This window comes from Parus major, chromosome Z (assembly GCF_001522545.3).
Source record: "Parus major isolate Abel chromosome Z, Parus_major1.1, whole genome shotgun sequence".
Lineage (NCBI taxonomy): Eukaryota > Metazoa > Chordata > Aves > Passeriformes > Paridae > Parus > Parus major.
This window is the reverse complement of record NC_031799.1, coordinates 51,922,989-51,944,204: the sequence shown is the minus strand read 5'-3', so window position 1 is coordinate 51,944,204 and position 21,216 is coordinate 51,922,989. Positions and strand designations below refer to the sequence as shown.

The 21,216-nt window shown below is 35.2% G+C and overlaps 1 protein-coding gene across 3 annotated transcripts in view; it reads right to left on the bottom strand.

The window, feature by feature from the left end:
• CHD1 (chromodomain helicase DNA binding protein 1) overlaps positions 1 to 21,216 on the bottom strand; it is a 56,214-nt gene that overhangs the window by 13,144 nt on the left and 21,854 nt on the right. For all 3 annotated transcript variants that reach the window (XM_015652409.3, XM_015652411.3, XM_015652410.3), the window contains exons 5-27: positions 20,138 to 20,205; positions 18,745 to 18,894; positions 18,149 to 18,429; positions 15,632 to 15,857; positions 14,683 to 14,783; positions 14,231 to 14,409; positions 13,071 to 13,198; positions 12,277 to 12,493; positions 11,540 to 11,629; positions 10,429 to 10,619; positions 9,152 to 9,340; positions 8,682 to 8,844; positions 8,138 to 8,290; positions 7,568 to 7,639; positions 5,729 to 5,878; positions 5,027 to 5,175; positions 4,698 to 4,794; positions 4,508 to 4,603; positions 3,410 to 3,586; positions 3,109 to 3,269; positions 1,752 to 1,793; positions 900 to 1,030; positions 375 to 513 (exon numbers count right to left, since the gene is read on the bottom strand). In XM_015652409.3, coding sequence (XP_015507895.1) covers positions 375 to 513; positions 900 to 1,030; positions 1,752 to 1,793; positions 3,109 to 3,269; positions 3,410 to 3,586; positions 4,508 to 4,603; positions 4,698 to 4,794; positions 5,027 to 5,175; positions 5,729 to 5,878; positions 7,568 to 7,639; positions 8,138 to 8,290; positions 8,682 to 8,844; positions 9,152 to 9,340; positions 10,429 to 10,619; positions 11,540 to 11,629; positions 12,277 to 12,493; positions 13,071 to 13,198; positions 14,231 to 14,409; positions 14,683 to 14,783; positions 15,632 to 15,857; positions 18,149 to 18,429; positions 18,745 to 18,894; positions 20,138 to 20,205 — 3,350 coding nt within the window. The remainder of the gene's footprint in view (positions 1 to 374; positions 514 to 899; positions 1,031 to 1,751; positions 1,794 to 3,108; positions 3,270 to 3,409; positions 3,587 to 4,507; positions 4,604 to 4,697; positions 4,795 to 5,026; positions 5,176 to 5,728; positions 5,879 to 7,567; positions 7,640 to 8,137; positions 8,291 to 8,681; positions 8,845 to 9,151; positions 9,341 to 10,428; positions 10,620 to 11,539; positions 11,630 to 12,276; positions 12,494 to 13,070; positions 13,199 to 14,230; positions 14,410 to 14,682; positions 14,784 to 15,631; positions 15,858 to 18,148; positions 18,430 to 18,744; positions 18,895 to 20,137; positions 20,206 to 21,216) is intronic.

Here is a 21,216-nt window from a genome sequence, read left to right as displayed (position 1 = left end):
GCAATACACAAGGTGGCAAGTTTAGAGGGTAGGAACAACTACTGCTACACTTTGATACCCCTCTCAAGCAGAGATGACACATTCAGCTCTGCAGCAAGCCTCAGTCTTAGTCCTAATTATTGGTAGTAACTGAACACAATTAATATTGAATACAATCAACAAGTTAAAGCTGTCACTGACTTCTGTAACAGCCTTAACTTCTGGCAAATGAAAAAAAACCTAAGTACAGCTGTGAAGCAGGTTACCACTGCCAGCTCTTAAAGGGGCTAGAGGGATAATGCTTTATTTTAATACAGTGTTTGAGTTATAATAGCTAGTAAGACTTGAACAGTTTTCTGCATTACTGCTCCTTAAAAAATATAAAAAAACAGTACCTTTTTCTTTCTTCTGGATCTGAAGGAATGGATTTGTGCAATGGTGCCAATTCTTCCTCATGAGAGATGACTAACTTTGCATTTACTTGCACTCCTGAGATTCGGAATGTTGGGCCTTTAACCTTCCCAAGTCTCCCTCCTTAAAATAAATGACAAAGGTATTAAAATATTTACCTTTCCAAGTAACATCAGAAAAATTTAAAGAAAACAATTATATCACATCACCTTTTCTTGACCAAATGCTTGAATTAAATGCTTCAGAACTAGAAAGCCCCTACATAACAGGAGTACTTCTGAATTTAACAGCAAATAAAAAACCTACTGCACTTTTCAGTGGCAAGTCATACAGAAAGAGGAAAAAACCATCTTACTATAACCCTGTTTTTTTTAAATCATCCACTACACACCCCAATGTTTTTGTTCATATTTCCCAACAAATCTGTTTTCTGTTATGATCAGAGTGCAAAACTAATTCATTCTTCTTGACATTTTCCACTGTTCCCTCAAGCCCCCTGAATACTGTACCTGCTCGCTCTTGTCCAGATGAATTATCCTTTAAGGCTTTAATGCATCCATTATGTACAAGCTCCCCCAAACGTCTGAGATCTGTCTCTGATTTATCAACTAGCTCAGCATCTCTAGCTACAGCATCTAACCTGTAATAAAAAATATACTAATTTTTTGAAACTCTGAAAATTTGGCAGTTGTGAATGACTCCTTCAGACTTCAAAACTAAAGCAATGATCACATAATTTATCAGTCACCAGGATTTCTAGTTGGTGTAAAATTTTGATCCAAGAGAAAAAGCCCCAAATGATTTAGGTATGAGGACAATAAAACAATAATTGTAAAGAACCCTAGCCTACTGTTACATTATTGCACATTTCTTAAGAAAAGAAAAGAAACCATTAAATCATACATACATATATATGTATCATATGATCATATGCACTACAAGTATTTCTAAGGATTAGTATTTTTAAGGATGGGAAGTTTTTCTTAAAATAGGACTAATGAAAGAAGCTTAAAAATGACAGTTGACAATACGTAAAATGCAAAATTAACTTTGACAGTCAGAGTGGATAAACTGATAGGCTTTCAACAGGCTTATCAAACATGACAAGTGAATGATTATTACCAATGAAGATTAAACAAGTCAGCAGATAAATATGAAGGAATCATCCCTCCAAATGGCAAGGTCTGTTAAGTGGCTGTCTGAACACACACCATACATGAAAAATGGAAGATACTACACTAAAGTCACACTATATTCAAGATGATGTACCTCCCCTACTGCCTAAAGTTTCATGGTACATTCTGATTTTTGTAAAAAGGAGATTCCAAGTTGCCACACAAATAATAATCAAACAAATTTACCTCTCAAGAGGGCCACCAAATTTCTTGTAACTCTTGATAAACCTAGTAACAGAAAATAATTTTGCCATTTAAATATATCCTTAACAAACAGCATTTGTTTAAAAGTTGTATTGATACAACTGTTAATCTTAGTATAATGCTATGCGGACAATGGGAATAAAAAATGTAGAGAGAGCAGATTAGCTTCATATATTCAGATAACTCAAAATAATTTTATGGGTTTAAGAAGTGATAAAAATAAAACAATAAAGATACAATTTACTTCAGAAATTACTTTATTAATTTCACAAGACTGAGAACTCCACAGCTGTATGTACCTAGAAATGAAAACTGAATGTGGATTTACAGTAAATTAAGATTTCAGACATTATGTTATGTGTAGTTATACAGTTATTAATAAGAGCAATCTCCAACAGGCAATTGGAAGATTTTGGAAAATGACATGAAAGATACTTTCTATTGAAATATCTAAGCAATGGAAAGAAACTATAGATACTTGGAGGAGAAAGGAAATTAAATAAAGTAAAAATAAATAAATAAAAAGAAGAAAGAAAACTTCCTAATCAATGAAATTACTTGTGCAAGCACAAGAACAGCCTTGAAAAAAGTATCCATCTGCCTTGCTGTTGGATGAGATAGAAAGCCAAATAGGATCTTTGAAGTTATTCCTCAAGAAAAATACTCTGAAACTTTACAGCATTTTAGAGAAACATGCATACTTAAATTTTTGAACTAGCATTTTACAGCCCAAAAACGTTAACCAAAATAATTCCTCCTTCTTCTACCAAAACAATACTTCAGCAAATAATTAACATACACAGAAGGGACTAAGGATAGCACAAGCTTCAAATGGGATTTTTAATTTTCTCAGTTTCAAAAAAGCAGGATCTAAAAATTCAATTATAGTGCCAAGAAGTTTGAGAACTGCCAATCAAATTATTTCATTTGTCATGAAATAGATGTAACATATTCTTTCAGCACCACAGGTTTTAGATAAATTGATGGAAATCAGATTATTCTGCTTGTCTCTTTGTAAAATCACTGTCAGTAATCATCCAGTGAAATGACTCTGTTCAAAGAGTGTAGGAACTAAAAAATTTAAAACTAATCATAAATATTTTTCAAACCTAATTTTATACCTCATTAAAATGGATTCAAATTCTTGATATAAATTCTTGCTTGTTCACTATGTCAGCACCACAAGGTAAAAACATTAAATTCCTAGAATAAAAATATTTCAAGCAACTTCAGGCAAAATAGATTACCAGCTGTACTTTTGAGACAAATAAAAACATTATTAATAAAAATAATTGCAATTTCTTGCCCCTTTAAATATGCATGTCCTCTCATATCTTACCGCCTGATCTCTGCATCACTAAATCCTTTAATATTTTCTCGAGGAATAGTTCGTGGTCTTCCACGTTTTTTTGGCCTTTTTCTTTCTGAGATGGAGTCACTATCAGATCCAGAGTATCTTCTACTCCTACTCCGCCTCCCTTCGCTGCCATTGAAGCTAATCTGGAATTCCAGAGCAAACAAGCTATGTAAGTAACAAATATAATCAAGTTTTACCCGCTCTGCCAAAAAAATGCATTCAGAAAATGAAAAAAAAAAAACCCAAACCCCAAAAGCAACAGAGTCAGTAAGAAACAAGACACCTGTTTTGCACAGTTTCTCATCCTTGGAAGCATATATATTTCTTCAAGTTCTTTTTGTCTTTCCTCCTCTTCTATTCTTCGCCTCTGGACCTCTGGAATGATTTCTTCCCAATTTCTTGAATTTCTTTCTGGTTCCAATTCAATATCATCTTCATCCATATTGGAGAAGTTGGCCACCTTGTACATCAAAATGTAAATACTTTCATCAAGTCAATACTTTAACAATTCGAAAAAGACTTATAGACTTAACTACTACTTTAGGAAAACAAAGTTACAGACGCCATATTTTATGCATTTATACATCTAATATTCACATATTTTACCTATTTATATATATGCTATTCTTTCATATATATAAAATTTATAAATACAGAATGTTTCATGAAACAGTCTGTAATGAAAGTACTTTTATTCATTTAGGAAAGACAGACTCCTTTCAGCATGGGATATGATGAGATATAAGGAAAATCACGCCCCTCACCTGTATGATTGTTGTTTAACTTCCTTTAAAATAGGGTTAACAACATCTAAATCCCTGATTTAATGTGAAACTATAATAACATAAAACTAACCAAACAGTAATACCATGCAGATATCAAAATATGTTGTGAATGAGTGATTAGCAGGAGAGCTATTTAATAATCTCCTGAACTAAACAAATATATCATGCTCTGCATTTTTTTTTCCCACACATAATATGTTTAACTGATAAGATTTAAAAATACTTAGCATTCCAAGTTTACTTTGGGGCTATAAGCAACTTGGAGAAATTATCAGCTAAGAATCACAAAGAATATATCGCATTTAATGACACTACAGCTGCTTAATAACAAAGGCAGTAAATAAAACACAAAATTAAAATTCTAATAATTTACACATTTATAAAAACATCTCATTTCATTATCAAAATACATAATGTATTTTTAATTGTTTATATTGATGGTAAGGTACCACGTATAAGCAAAAAAACTAGGAAGTGATACAGAGCTGACTGAAGTACCTATTTATGAAGAATGAAGAGATAGCTACATAGAAGATAAATATTTCTGTTTAAAAAGGAAGTATAATTATGGCAGGAAGGAGGGAGCAGACCCATACCTTGAACTGCGAAAGCAACTCATCTCCTACAGTTAATGGACCTGGCTCATTTTCCCGAGTTTCAGCCCTCTTCAATATTTCATCTATATCCATTTCCTAAGGATAAAAAAAAGGAAGTTTCTCTTTACAATTAAATAATTCATACATATTTTCACCTGTTTTATCTTCCTAGTCCAGAAGTGCTACTTACTTGAGGCTCCTGTTCTTCTCCTTCAGGTTCTTTAAAAAGCTCCTCAGCACCAAACTTCAAAATTGCTGACAACTCCTCCTTATTAAAAGGTGTTGAGCTGAAATAAATGATGTTTCAGGAAACACATTTTAACTTAATAACTTGGAAAAGTTCTTTATAATCATGGGTCAATTAAGTTTTGTTTTTACTGTTAAACTCTTAATATATTTGAGATACGTATTTAATATGCAAATAAAAATCTACAAAGACTCTGCATCTTGTGTTTTGCCTTTCATTTACAAGTGAAATATTCTTAAGTGTAAGTTGGTATAAAAACAAACACAAGGTACCTTGAAGGAGTAGAGCCGGTATGCAAGACAGTTTTCCCTGTAGTGTCCATTCTCTGAATTACTAAATGATCTAACACCATCTTTTTCTTGGCTCGTTCAAGAATATCTTCTTCTACCGATCCTTTTGTGACAAGTCGATAAATATTAACCTATGTGTATTTGAAAAGAAAAAATTTTAAAAGTAGCAATCTCAGTCTTCATTATATAACTTCTGATTTTTTTCATGGGCTTTGAATATGAAATACTGCTTCAATCACATTACCACAGGCTTTAGAGAAACGTTTTTCTTTATAAACTTCAGTTATGAAACTTCTTGGCACAAGTGTTGCCAGAGGCATTGTCATACTTCTAACTATTACTGTATCTCTTCTGTAGGAAGGAAATCCTGCTGAGAACTAGAACATTTAAACACCTGCAATGTGCCTGATGTTATTGTATAGAATGACATTATACCAATGAATGAAAGACAGACAAGTCCACAACTCTTCTCCCACTCTCACTCAAATATCACAGCTGCCATATTTTTTCTTCCTATATGGAGACTTAGGAAAAAATAAATGAGCATTACTAACATTTCTGAACATACGCAGAAAGTATTGTTATTCTCATAAATACATGAGGACTGAATGGTGCTGACAGAGAGTAGACATCTGATGTATAGAACTGTCCTTCAGGTCTGAAGCTTAAACTGAGTGTGTTTACCTGTTTCTTCTGTCCAATTCTATGTGCTCTAGCCTGTGCTTGCAGATCGTTCTGTGGATTCCAGTCAGAATCAAATATAACCACAGTATCAGCAGATGCCAGGTTGATACCTAATCCTCCAGCTCTCGTAGACAGTAAAAAGCAGAAGTCCTGAAATCATAAAGCAGGAAATAGTTTTATATACAATACTTGTAATATTCCTAAAGGAACCAATATACTTTATGGAGTTTGTGGTGCAGACTACAAAATCATGTGTTACTAAATCCTTAACTGCTCTATGCTTAAAGCCTCTTTAAATATAAAGCAAACACAGACTACCAATTTCTTTCATAAAGTTTCTGACTTCTCAACACTTTAAAGGAAGCAGTATGCTAGATGAGGATCACTAAGCAAGACATCCCAACAAAACCAGACTGGCCAAAAACTATCAAATCTTACTGTCAAAGCCTTTAATGTAACAAAAACTGTCTCTCACCCTCCCTGCCCCAAGACCTGGAAGACTAAACACTCATGTCAGAGCAGGGAAAGCACTTGAGTCTACACCTAATTGATTAAAAGACAGATGCAAAAACCTTCTGCCAAGTTCAATGCTGTTCAGCATATTCATAAGCAATATGAAAATGGGTAAGCAGCAAGGAGAAAAAACCCTGTAGGCAATATAAAATTTTTGACTCAGTCTTTCATAACTAGGAAAGACTGTAGAAGGATATTGAGATATGCAAGAAACCAATGTATGAAATCCAAGCTAAAGTAAAGCAAACAAACCAAATTTTCAGTACAGTTACAGGAAACAGCATGCATTACAATAAGGAAACAGCGCTGAGAATTGTGTTAAAGACTTCCAGGTAGCCCTTAGCTCAGTAAAACAAAAACTCTACAAAATCCCCTCAAAATATTATGAAATTTTAGGAAATAGAAAACTCTGAGCATTCTTGTTCTTGCTGTACAAATGCAGAGCTTGCCTCAATTTTAGAAATGCATGGTTTAAATTCCTCTTCATCTCAAAAAATGTACAGTGTAACTGCTAAGATATCAGAAAATGTCAACAATGGCTATGAAAGAAATTTGAAAGAGAGTCAGCTTTTGTATTTAACATGGAGTTCAGTCCTTCTCCCTCCACAAAGCAGAAACAAGCTCAGCAGCAACTAACAAATGCTATCCTCAAATACCAATTAAACCAAACAAACTAAACCTCAAAATCAATGACCAACCAACCTCCCGTCCCCCAAATCTGAGAATGTAGGACAAAAGATTTAAACTGATCCAAAGATATGGAATGATTTGCATAATAGAAGTGCTAAATAAGGTACAAATATTCCAGTTCGGAATCTAAAGAAATGCAACAGATGCCTACATACTCACAGGTTGCTTACAAAGAATTGCTAGGAATCAGTACTTTACTATTTTTTCCATGGCATGTAACAGGTGGCAACAAATGAAGACAAAAGGTATTGTATTTGAAACAAATAAAATATGATTGTTCATGCAAGGATATATGAAGTTAGTTCCACCCACTGCCAATGGATTTTTGGATGCTAACTGCTTAAGTTCAGCACTCCAGTAAACATTATTAAATTCTATAGAGGAAAAAAACTGGGGTTAAAATTCTGCAGCATTTACAGAGAAATCAGCTACCATTTTCCTAATTTACGTGTTTTCTACTTAACCTCTTCTTAAAAAAAAGACTATATAAACCTTATATGCTAGACTGCAACAATGAATTTCCAACCTTATTGATACATTCCTCAGTTATTTCAGTCATCCTTTTTTGTGCAATGTCTTTTTGTACTTCTTGGGAAGAAATAAAACAGATTCCACAGGACAAAAAAATTACCATACCTCTGATCCTTCTGCATTAAAATGATCCAGTGCTTGTTTCCTCAATTCCCCTTTTATCGATCCATCAAGTCTCTAAAGAGATTGAGAACTACACTTAAAAAGTATTTTTTATACTATATTCAATAGCAGAGCAACTTCAATTGTCAGCTGCCAAAACTGTTGTGTGAAGGAAAAAAAAAACCAGCTCACATAATTTTTAATTCATCTGTTTAACTTCAAAATAACATTAATCACAGAGCCACTCCCTTTCTAGAAAAAGAAGACATTTTCTTCCACGTTTTTTTAATCAAAGGGATAAAAGTCACATAATCACAAACAAAACTGAAAGGGACTTCCGAGGGTCATCTTGTCTAAAGCCCCTACTCCGCCAGGGACAGCTAAAGCATGCTGCCCAAGGTCATCTCCAAGTAGCTTTTGGACCTCAACAAGAGACAGAAATTTCAGAACCTCTGGACAGCCTGTTCCATCCAGTGTTTTCATATCCTCACAGTAAAGAAAAAAAAAAAGATTAATATTCAAGATCAAAGCTTCTTAGCTGCTATTACCAAGTTTTATTAGCAAGTTTTTTACCTGAAATGGGAATTGACGATATTTCAGATATTCTGCCAGGATGTCCAGCATCCTTACCATCTGTGAGAAAATCAGGACTCTGTTGCCACGTTCTCGCAGACGAATCAGTAGCTTGTCAAGAAGGATTAGTTTCCCGCTGCTACGTATTAAATGCTACAAAATCCAAGAAACATACGTTGCAAAATAAATTAATCTCAACACTAATGCACCCTGGGATACGTTGGACATTAATCTGAGGTTTCCTTTTCTTTCTATTACTGTGGGCAGAAAAATAAAATGCAAATTCTAACATTCCTGAAGAATTTTACAGTTTAAAGCGTCCATACAATATGTAATTAAAACTGGGCATATTTATTTAGTCAATTCTCTGTCAATTATTCAGTTCCAATTAAGAATCAGAAAATACTTCACTATAAAACCCCAGTATGTACATTATGAAAACCTGTTTTTCCTTAATACACTTCAATAAGAACTAATGAACTGCCAAGGCACTATAAAATCCTGTGGAAACTTTTTTCTTTTTTTTATTAAAAAGTGGCATTACCTGTAAGGCCTCCTGTTTATTGTAGAATTCATTATCATCTGGTGGTTTAATGAGGTAGCAATGGTTGCAACACTTCTTGAGTTCCATCATGATGTTCAAAAAGCCTGAGGTACTGCCTTTTGAACCTTTGCTAAGGGCTTTGTAATTCCTGGTTAAAATCCACCTGTGAAATAAGATGTACAATATTAGTAACTTTTAACCACACGTGTAAGGCAGATGTAAGCTGTCAAAACAGGAACAAGCTAAAGAAAAAAAGCATTTCCCACAAGAGAATCTCAACACATCAAACAAAACAAACTACACAGACATTACACCAATGTAATTCCTGAGCCCTTGCTTCACAAAATTTTATTGCTGTGAAACCCTGTAGAAGCCTCAACTTACATACAGTATACAAACCACTGTAATTCAGTGAATTGTACATAGACACATCACTGAAACAGCAGAATACACAAAGAGTTGGTACATACTTGTAGTATTGCTTCTGCAACGCGCTCATTTCCATCCTCAGAATTTGCTCAACTTTAGCAGGTAGAGACTTTTCTACATCTTTTTTAACTCTTCTCAGCAGAAATGGTTCAAGTTCTTTGTGAAGACTTGCATAACCATACTCTCTCCCTTTGCCATGCTCCTCTTCAAAATCTTCCCATGAGGAAAACCTTCAACATAATGAAGTATAAGCACAAAATAGTGACATGCTATGAATGACCTGATGAAGCAAAACTCAGGAAGAACAGTAACACAGATACAGAACAAGTATACAAAGACCACAGAAATACATATACGTTTAGATTTCTTCCCCACCTCCCTTCTCTTTTATCAAATTTCTGAATTTTCATCTCCCAAGAAATCCCAGATATTGTGCCTGTAAACAGAGGAATGGAGTTTTCTAAAAATGTCTACAGAACGAAAACTTCTGATTCCACAAAGGAAATGCAATGTTTTTCTTTTTCTGCAAGACACTTGTCCAGATGGTTGCAGAAATTGCAGAAAATTCTGTTACTGTATTTTAACAAGACAGCATAAAAAGCCATCTCCATGTTTAGAGGGTGTGCAGGAGAATAAAAATATACTGCAAATGTGTCTTGCAGCTTGTATGGTCTAGCTGATGTGTAGCTATTGTCTTCACAGACTTGGATAATGGAGTTCATGATCAAACAAATGAATAATGGCTACCCAGCCTCAGTGGCTTTGCTGGCAATGTTCTGAGGAAATCAGTATAATCCATAGCTCAAACTAAATAGAGCTATGGTGTTCGGCATTTACAAGATGTCTGAGACGAACATGTGCTCTAGTTTATCTTAGGTTTAAACAAGTCAGTACAAAATCAGGTCAATGCAGTAAGCTTACCGTATGCAAAACATACAGGAAAACCAGCTATCTGATGGAATTACAGAATATTTCTCATCTTAACACAAATTTGTTTTTATTAATAGTACTAACACAAGAAAGATTCCATTCTTCCTCCCCCAGAGCACATCTATATGGTTTTTCTCTCAGGCTAAGGACAAAATCTTTTTTCCAGGTTCTGACCCATACATCAATCCATTACTTTCGAGCACTGCTAAAATGGGAAAAGATGACATCTGCTACCAGCATTACTTACCTAAAGCAGCATGAAAAGAGATATACATTTACTTTATATAGTATATTTAAGCTATCTTTCAGTACAATTCCCTACATCTACTGATTCTCACATCACTACTCTACTTTGCTGTAACAAACTTAACAAAAAACTCATTCTTACTTTTCTGGCATGATGAAGTGCAGTAAAGACCAAAGCTCTTTGAGAGAGTTTTGCAGAGGGGTTCCAGTAATAAGAAGACGATGGTTAGACTTAAAGTCAATTAAAGTTTTGTACAGAAGAGAGTCGTCATTTTTTAAACGATGAGCTTCATCAACTCCTATGAATGCCCAATTCAGACCACCAAGGAATGACTTGGAAAAGAAATGGAGAAGGTGTGAAACATGATTCAAATTATCACATTCAATGACTTCCCACATTATATAATCAAGCTATAAACCCAATCACTGCTTGGTTTATTGTAATAAAATAATAGCTATATGTTTTAGGGCTAATTATGGCTTTTACATTTGCCAGGTTCAATGAAATGCCATGTAGTCATCCTAACAAAGCATAAATTAAATTTATTATTTAAAAAAAATACACAGAAGTCTGAACCACATTTTTTTCCATGGCAGAGGGAAAAAAAATCATTATTGACTTCTTCCCATACAAACAAATGAAGTAAACAAAGTCAAGTAAAGTGTTTCTTCAATTTCCACATACTCTTAGAAGGATCAACCGTAACTCTGTGTGCTATCACTACAAAGACAGTATTAATACATGTACACATATTCTGTATGTAGAGTTTCACAGAAAAACTATATGGGACTTCCTAGTTGTGTATCATATTTGGGACTAAGGATTGGGTTCTGTTTCAGTTCCTTGATAGTGGTCTGCAAAGATGTAGGGCATGAAGTTGGGAGGAGATCATTACATAATGAAACTCTCAAGCGAAGTGCAGAAAATTAAGTGTTACCCACCTCACAAAATGGGAAAAGGCTGAAAAGCCTCACCACACATATGTAAAAACCAAAAGTGCTTAAAATAAAAAAAGCCACCCCCCCCCCAAACCCCATGGTAATGCCTTTTTCTTTTTCTCCCTAGCTCCTTGCTGTCACCCCATCTACCACGAAAAAAACCAAAATCCCAAACTCCATACTGCTGCACTTCTGAAAATAAAAACTATCAGGCTCTCCATAAATTTAATGGACCATTAATTAAACACACGCAAGTCTAACAAGAATTCTATACTGGGGAAATTATTTTTGTCTCCCAACAGAAGGGCAATTACCTTATCCTTTAGCAAAATTTCGTATGTTGTTAAGAGTATGTTAAATTTCAATCGTTTGGTCTGTGGATGCATCCATTCATGAGTTCTTATCTACAAAAAGAAACAAGTAAACCATAAGCTGCAGAAAAAATCTCATGCTGACTGGAATAAATTTAAATACTGCAATAATGCAGATATTTAATGGCACAAAACAATGATAATGAAATAGAAGGACAACACACACATATGTAACATTTATATATATCAATAGATATATACATATTAAAATATACACATTTAATACATAAATATATATACATATATATATATACTATATATATATACACACATATATAACATAGAAGCATATTTTTACTTTAATGGATAAGACTACTAACATTAACAAATCAACAACTTCTCAAGAAATAAAATAAGATGATGACTAGGTTTCTTACATATTTATTTTCACTATATCCATGTAAATAATGACATGGCAGAAGATAGCTGGTTTTCAAATGCAAGACAAAATTTTTAATGCTGTTCACTATTAAGCAGAAAGGAAATTTCTCACACACATTTACATGAGATAAAAATCCAAGCTTTCAATTCACATTTTGAAGACATAGGGCTTCAGCAAATATTTGCTCAGTCCCAATCAAAATATTTGAGACATGCAGATGATAAGAACACAAAGTATGTCTTGTTTACGTTATGTACAATATGTACAAGCCTTTCCAAAGACAAGGAGAAATACTCACCATATTTCTACTAGTTATGTCTCCTAAGTAAACTACAGCATTCATCTGAGGAGCCCAGGTTTGAATCTCTCTTTGCCATGATGTCAAGGTAGAAAGTGGTACAACCAACAAGAAAGGCCCATACAATTGATGCTCGTGAAACAGATAGTTCAGAAAAGAAATTGTTTGTATTGTTTTACCCAGACCCATTTCATCTGCAAGAATACAGCTATTCCCTCTAAAACAAGAGACAAAAAAAAAAAAAAAGCAAGCTATTTAGGGGAGGTGTGGATATGGGGAAGGTTTGGATAAAAAGAAATTATCATCTTTTGAGTACAAAACCTACTCATTAAAGTTTTCAAGATTTTGCTACTATATATTTTGATGAAACTCATATACATTGTTTTTCCATAAGAAGATTTCCAATTCCTCCTACCCATTTAATTAACAAAAAGGTTGTAAGTAGTCTCCTCCATAGTCTAATTTAAAAAGTTTAATGTTGACATTCCAGAAATGTTTGTTTGTGTTTTCCCATTTTACTGTTTTGGGTTTGTTGGCTGTTTTAAAACTGTGACTTACTCCATTGAAACTAAAAGCAAAGTAATGACACAGCTTAGCTGGTTTTTATTGAGAACAGCCACAAAATAGTAATTTTTGGTACTACTTAGATCAAAACCAGTTCCTAAAGACCTTTACTTTGAGCTTACTGTATGAAAATCTCCAACTTAAAAAAAAAAAATAATAAAAAACACCCAGAAGAAAAAAAACCCCACATTTTAATACTTTACAAATGCTTGAAATTTGAGACTACTTACTTGCACCATGAGTGAGCAAGCCAATTCAACCCATTTAACTGATAATCTCTTAACTCTAAATTTTCAGGTCCTCCAATGTAAGACGGTTGCTTTTTCAGTGCAACAAACCGTGGCCTTTGCTTTAGAACCTGAGAAAAGCAAATTGATCATCAGTCAATCATTGAACTGTACCTGATTGAAACTGCCAAAAGATCTTCCCATAGAAAAAGTAATAGGTGGCATTTACTAGGCCATTAACGCTAATTTTTATCCATCAATGCAAGCAAGGCCATAGAAAATCACCAAAGTTATTTGCAATTTGAAACTAGTTTGATTGCTGATCTAAATGACACATCATGAGTGACATTAACTCATTCAAAGTCTTCTTTACCTACAACACTAAACAAACACATTTCTGAATGGTAGTAAAAATTCAGGGGACTGGCATCTTCAAAACCTCACAGCAGTGGTATTGTCTGTACATCCCACTATACATCATTATTGATATTCTAAAAAGACTTCCAAAAAAAGGGCATAATATGTATTTGATATGTGTATTAATAAATAAATAAATAAATAAATATCACATTTTTACTATTGCAACTGATGTGGTAGCTTGAACTTGGCCAAGAGCCAAGCTGCCACCCAACTGCTTACTCACTTCCCACCCTAGAGGGACAAGAGAGAAATGAAAAGGCAAAAGTAAGAAAAAAATTTTGAGTCAAAATAAGGAGTGTACTAGGTGAAGGAAAAACACCTACCCAATCAAAACAAAAAAGCACATAGAAAAAAAACCCAAATGTGACAGAATGTGAGTCACACATCAATTCACCAGCAGACTGATGACCAGCAAATCTCCAGGCAACAGGCAGCCCCTGCTCAGCCCACCCGATTTATTGTTCAGTAAGACACTAAATGGCACCAAGTACCTCTCTGGTCAGCTGGGATTCAGCTGTTACTGGTGTGTTCCCTCCCAGCGTACTCGCAGTGGGGATAACACAACAGGACACAGAGAAAGCACTGTGCAAGTGCTGTTCAGCAACAACCAATATGTGTTACCAAAACCATTTAGGTCACAAACCTGAACCACAGACTGTAGAGGCTGCTATGAAGAAAATGAATCCTACCCCAGTCAGACCCGGTACAACTGATTATAAATCCATTGCAAATTACCTACTCACCTTGCAATCTTTAAAGGGAGTGGTCTTGGATTGATTTCTGCTGAAGTACTCGTCAATGCGTGCCTGAAACTTTTTGGCAATGAGAGCTCCATCTTCCCAGCTGCATTCAGAGTAAGGCAGACCCTGCCACTTACAATAGTAGTCTGGATAACCAGCAGCTGATTTCTGATTTGAATGAGCTGTAAAAATGCACCAGATATCTGATCAGCATTTAACTTCTACAGTGTAGGAAAACATTCATTTTAGGTAATAATATAAGATAAGCTAGACACCCTAGCTAGACAGCTAGATCCATAAAGACAGCCTGACAGCTCTTCTCTTTACCTCAAGTTTTGTTCCAGATTTAAAAGTTTGCGGTATCAATATTTTACATTTCTTAACTACAAATATAAGAGCACTAAGAACATTCAGAATTCCTGACATTGATTTCTGTCCACAAGTTTGTAACATACCAATTATTCTTTCCACTATCTGGTATTGTTTATGTAGATCATCTGTAAGCTCCTGCTGGCAGTTGTAATATTCCACATCTTCTGGAGAAGCGTTTTTCAGCCTGGAGTGGGAATTAAAATTTACAACACTTACTACACCATATACTTCTAAAACTAAGAAAATTCAGCAGCTCTATAGCTCTGAATGTAATCATGCCATGAATCTTGCCTGGAAAACTTTTTTTAAAGGAGCAGCTTAAAAATCCCTACTGCAAAATGGCTGTGTCTGGCTTAAGTGCCTCACCATTAATGACTGAAAATACTTATTGCTGAAATTAAGTAGCTTACATTAGTTGCTTGACTATAACTGGTAGCTGTAGTAGGTGTGTCTCTGGATAAGCAGTACACTTTACAGATATTTTCATGGAATAGCAGTCAGGGTGGCTCACTCTGTAAGAATCCATCTAATGATTAGTTGCTAAAAATCCCACCAGTATTCATTGATTACGTTAAACATACTAATAAAACTGGACACCAAAGACATGACTTTAAAAAGTGTGTATTTCTTCATCTTTTTGTTCTCAAGCTTCAACCTCAGGTTTCAGCAAAGAAAGCTGAATTTTTCAAAGTAATGTGAAATGGCTAATGCACCAATAAAACATTGATCCTTGCAGCAATTCCTGAAGAATTCCAATCAAAGTATAATGGAAAAATTACTAAAAGCTAAAATTTATTACTCATTTTTCAACACTACCCATCTTGTTAAAACTCCATTTATACCACACAGACACATACACACACACTCACCCCCCAAAAAACAGATTCAGAGGATTATGTTACTGGAACATGTTAAATGTCCCACTGCACAGACACTTGAAGTTATGTTCCTAAAACAGGTAACAGGTCTCAGAAACACAACAGAATACCTATAGTGTTTTGAAATAATTATCCTAAAAATAAAAAGATTCACCATCGTTTTGTTTCCTGATCCTTTTTCTTGTAATTGTCAAGCTTCTTCATTCCTTTAACATTTTGTTGCTTCAGCGTTTCCTCCGTTTCCCAAGTGTTATGGATGTGTGACCAACCTTTCCATTTAATAAGATACTGTACTTCTGCCGGCTCCTTTGATTTTTCAAACCCGGCATTTGGGTCACCATCTGCTTCAACTGCATATATTGTGGTTGCAGCACCTGTGGCTGAGAAAGAAACGACATCATACCCCTTGAGTAAGTGTGCATTATCGTAAGTTAACCAGCTAGAAATGTAGTAAATGGTGGTAATTTGATGAGCATATACTTGGCTAGTGTCTACTGCACTCATGTCATTACTATTATTTGAAAGATTATGATGTATCAACACATACACAAGTAGACAAACAATAGAATCAAAAAAGCAACCAAAACTTCTACACCTAACCTGCAATATCCTATCTTTTCTCATGAGATTTTTTATTTGTTTTCCTGGTTTTAAAAGCAGTCACTAGGGAATGCTTCACACTAACGTGGCTTGTCATCTTCTGTTTGTTTGTTGTCCTGCCTCTGTTATCTTACAAGGTAAAAATTATAAAGTGCAGATTAAGTACACACTTTATTGTAACTGCAGCACACTAGCAGCAGCAAATGGGCTTATTTTGGTGAGGACAGGTTACAGAATCACAGAATATTCTGAGCTGGGAGGGACTCACAAGCATCATGGAGTCCAACACTTAAGCCTGTATGGAGATCAAACCCATTACCCTGGTGTTATTAGCACCCAGCTCTAACCAAGTGAGCTAATCTCAATGGTGTTGATACGGAAATGAGACCAGCAAGCTGCTGGAACAGATAAAGTCACAGAAAGGCAATGCCAAAAAGCAGCAACATCATCTGGGCAGGAAGAACGAAAGAAGATTAGCTCCTAAGACTTTGACCACAGCAGTAACACCATACACTGGAGCAGGATATGGGATACCACGGGAGAGGGAATGTGAAAGAAAGAATAGTACAAATTCTGAGAGAGGTCAGTAACTTTAGACACTAGGTATAATTAATGGAGAAAGGTAGCCCTGAAGCACAAGGGGCACAGCATTTGGGGGACGGGGGGGGCTTTACGTGTTTTTTTTTATTACTAGTAGTTCTTATAACAAGTATGGAAAAACTGGGTACTTGGGACAAGGAGCAGGCTTCACCAGCAAGTGACTCAGCCACACCAGAGAAAGCAAAGGCAGGGAGGGAATGGGAGAACAAAGAATCATCCACTCCAGGAAAAGATCAGATTTGAGACCAGTTAAGGAAACTGAAAGTGCACAAGTCAATGGAACCTAACCAGATACATCTACTGGTCCTGAGGGAACTGGTGGAGGAAATAGCTAAGCCACTACTGTAATTTTTGACGCCATGGTGGTCCAGGGAAGTTCATACTAACTGGAAAGGAGAAATATAAGCCTCATTTTTGAAAAAGGGAAAAAAAGAAGACCCCAGGCTCTGGGGCCCCCACCATAAGAAGCATATGGACATGCTGGAGTACATCCAGAGGAGGCCACCAAGAGGATTGGAACACTTATGGTACAAAAACAGGCTAAGAGTTGGGGCTGTTATGCCAGGAGAAGAGAAGCCTCTGGAGAGACCTTACAGCACCTTCTAGTACCTAAAGGAGGCTATTAGAAGGCTGGAGAAGGAGTTTAGTCAAGGGCATGTAGTAGTAGGACAAGGGGTAATGACCTTAAACTGAAGGAGAGTAGGTTTAGATTAGGTATTAGCAAGAATTTTTCCTAGGAGGGGGGTGAGACACCATAACCGGTTGCCCAGTTACACCCAGAAAAAGCTGTTGATTCGCCACGCCTGGAACTTAAGTGCTCAAGGCCAGTTTGGATGGGTCTTTGACCAAAGTGGTGTAGTGGAATGTGTACCTGCCAATGGCAGAGGAGTTGGAATTAGTTAATCTTTAAGGTCCTTTCCACAACCATTCCATGAGTCTATTATTTTTACTTGCAGACTCAAATGCAAAGCAGAATTCTAGATATTCTAGAATATCTAGACACAATTTTAGATGCATTTTTGTAGCCATTCCACACATGGTTCTTTATTTGTACTGCAGTAACTGAAATCACAATTTCAGTGGCGCACCTTTGCCAACACTGTCTTTCAATGCTCAGACAACTAGTCAGCTCTCCAATCTAGCCTATTTTCTCCACTGCATTGTACATAATTTGTACTGACCAAGTACCACTGAAGTGTATGAACAGTATCATAACAATATGGTATGCATTTATGCAATACAGAGCTATCTCCACCTGACTTTTATTTTCTACTTAGGTATGCAATTTTTCTGTATTTTATTCTGCTATACTTGGAAAGGAATAGGAGCATTCTTATGAATATAAAAGCTGAAACAGCATAACTTCTTCATAACCTTGAAACTATTGCTCCTTAACCTATAGCTGAGAATATGCATTATTGAAGCTGCACCATGAGCTTAACAAGGATCTTCAAAACACTTTAAAAAATACCTCCTTTACGGCCAATTCGACTATCCATAAATTTCTCTATAGTTTCAAATTCATCTTCTTCGGGTTGTGGAACATCTTCTCCACAAACTTCTAGCAAATCATCAGAATCTGTCTTGGTTTCTTCAGCTTCTTTGTAACTAATGTTGACTGTTGCCTGGCGACGAGATCCCCTCTTATCATAATCATCATCATCATCATCCTCCTCCTCATCATCATCCTCTGATGAATCAAGTTGCCTCTTTTTTGGTCCGGCACTCTTTTTCCCACTTTTTGGCTTAATTCTTGAAGACAATAATGTATGACACAACAATGATGTATCAAAAGGGACAATAATAAATCAACTGCATTGTTTTCTGAATACATGTATTTAATGAATGTTCAATAACTCTGCTTTCATTTAAAGCAGACAGGAAAAGGTATTCACTAGAAAGCATGCTATTCATTTATTTATTTGTTTATTTAACATTATCATGTTATTTTAAAAAAATTACTTTTTTTTCTCAGTATTACTATTTTCAGCCACATGTGTACAAGTAGTAAATACTCAACTGCTTTTTAGAAATTGTATCAGAGCACTCAAATGCCTAACTTCTTACCTGGTTGGAGGTTTCCGGCTTCTGACCTTGTTTTTTGGCTCATAGTCAGATTCACTTTCTTCACAGCTGCTTTTCTCCCTGTCTTCCTCCGATTCAGAATCTGAACCAGTTCCCGATACTGACCCTGATCCTGACATTTGCCAGTCTTCACTATACACGATGAAAGACAAAACAGTAATTTCATGTTGTTGCATTTTTTTAGAACAGTTACTCATCCATGACGGATCTGCTGTAATTTCAAGACTCTCCACAGAAATAAAAATCTTGTTACAGGTATTTCAGTTGATGAGACAGAAAATTATCCTTGGTGAACACCAGATAAGTAAAAAAATGCCTAATGGAATCAGAGGGATTTGGACTAAGTTTTTTTGCTCTCAAGATGTAGATTTAAAATCTAAAATAACAACAAAAATCTGGATTTCTATATATAAATTTCAGCATGAAGAAATGAGATAACCTGACATTAAGAAATCAAAGCACTTAACAAGTCTACTTGGACAGATACATATTCATCAGAAGTTGGACATGTTCCAATCGAAGTCTTATCACACTGTATTCTGTTGAGTCCCATACTGTCTAATGCCTACTATGAGTCACAGTGAGTATGGGTCACTGTGGCCCATGTGAAGAATCAGCAACTAGACACAAGAATCGAAAAATAACAGCGGCAGATTTGAGAAATCTGCAGAAAAACATGAACTGCAGCAACTGGTGAGTGGCACTGGCTCCCAAAAGCTCCCACTCAACTCTCACATCAGTGCTTCATAGCCAGGCAAGGTACTGCAAGTAAGACAATTATGACTGAGTAGCAGGATTCCCTAGTTTCTGCTTAACTGAGATTTTTTACTTTGTGACAGGAAAGATGATGCACAGTATCTTGATCCTAACTTTGACTTTCTATAGGAAAATTCAATCTTAATAGATTAATTAACAATTTAATAAAGCTTTTAATATCAAAACTATAGTAACTTTTAAGCATGTCCAAGGAAAGGAAAAAAGGAAACAAAAGCATCCCCACGAAAATAGAAGAGAGACGCTTCAAGTGGCTTCAACTAAGGGATTCTAACTTGAATTTGCTTTGAGAGTAGTTTCCCAACTCCACAGGAATTTTTATGGAGGGCCTCCAATTCAAAAGTGAACTGCAGTAAAGTATTTTAGAAATAAAAGCACTGATGAATTTTCAAACAATATTACAGACTCTTTTGCTGAGAAACTAGTGTAACAGAGTTGTTAATTTGAGCATTTGTTTAAAAATTACTAAACTGGAAATGAAAGATAAATACAAATGTAAAAGAGAATTTAAGCATTTCAGGAGTGAGGAAATCAAGCCTATGTTACAAGCATCTGTCTCCATGATAAAAAATGTGTGCTGTTACTTAGAAAAATATCTTACTCTTTATGTTTTTTCTTCTTGATTTCACTGGATGAGTCATCTGCTGAATCTTCACTACTTGAGGAGTCCTGCAGGGGAAGGAAATAAACCAAAGCAAATTCGTTATTACAAAAAGAATTAAGTACTTCTAACTAGTAAAATACATCCATTTCTACTTTCAAACTGGGGGCATATTATTTGTATTTTACCATCTTCATGCCTTGCAGTTTAGCTGTTAGAATACTGCTATAGTTTTTGTATTTATCCATCTATGAGTACACTGTGCCAATACCACTCTGGAGAACACGACATAAAATCACCAACTTAAAAAATTAACGTTGTACCTATATGAAAACACTCATGGTGTAAGCTGCTCCACATTAATCAAGATGATGTGTCTGTAAAAATCTTAATGAGATCTCCTACCCTCAAGAGCTTTTTCACCTTCCATATTTTTTCACATTAAAACACCACTGTAAAAAATTTTGAGAAGAGCATGTCCCTTCTCTCTGCACAACAGAAGAAAAAGCAAGAACACTCTTAAAGTTAGATTTTCTTAATGCCAATCTCATTATCTTAAACTTAGTTTAGAATAACTTTTATCCTGAGAAGTATCTTTCTGGAAGAGAGTACTTAACAGCTGTAAATTAATGTTTTAATGACATGTGATTAAGTCTTCTGTTCAAATGATTCAAGAGAGTCTTCTGTTAAATCAGACGAAAATAGGAATCCAACCAAATGAGTGTCACTACATGGCAAAGTCTTTGTCATACAGGACAAAAAGACTGCTTTACAAATAAATGGTATTTCATAGTTCCAATCAGTGTTCTTGAAAGATGTTCCTACTGCAAAGAGTCAGCATTTCTTTAGCCTATTATTTAGGTTTTGAAGTACCTGGAACACAGGCCTCATTCTTAAAATATAAGAATTCTTTTGTAGTAACTATTACAAGACTTGTAAAAACTTCTACTTCGTATGGAATTTCTGAAAACTACAGCAGACATCTTTTACAATAACATACTGGAAAAAAAGTTTAGTATTTTTGTTTGTCTATTCAAAACTCAAAAAGCCAGTAGTACAATGTAAGTCAGTACTGTGTG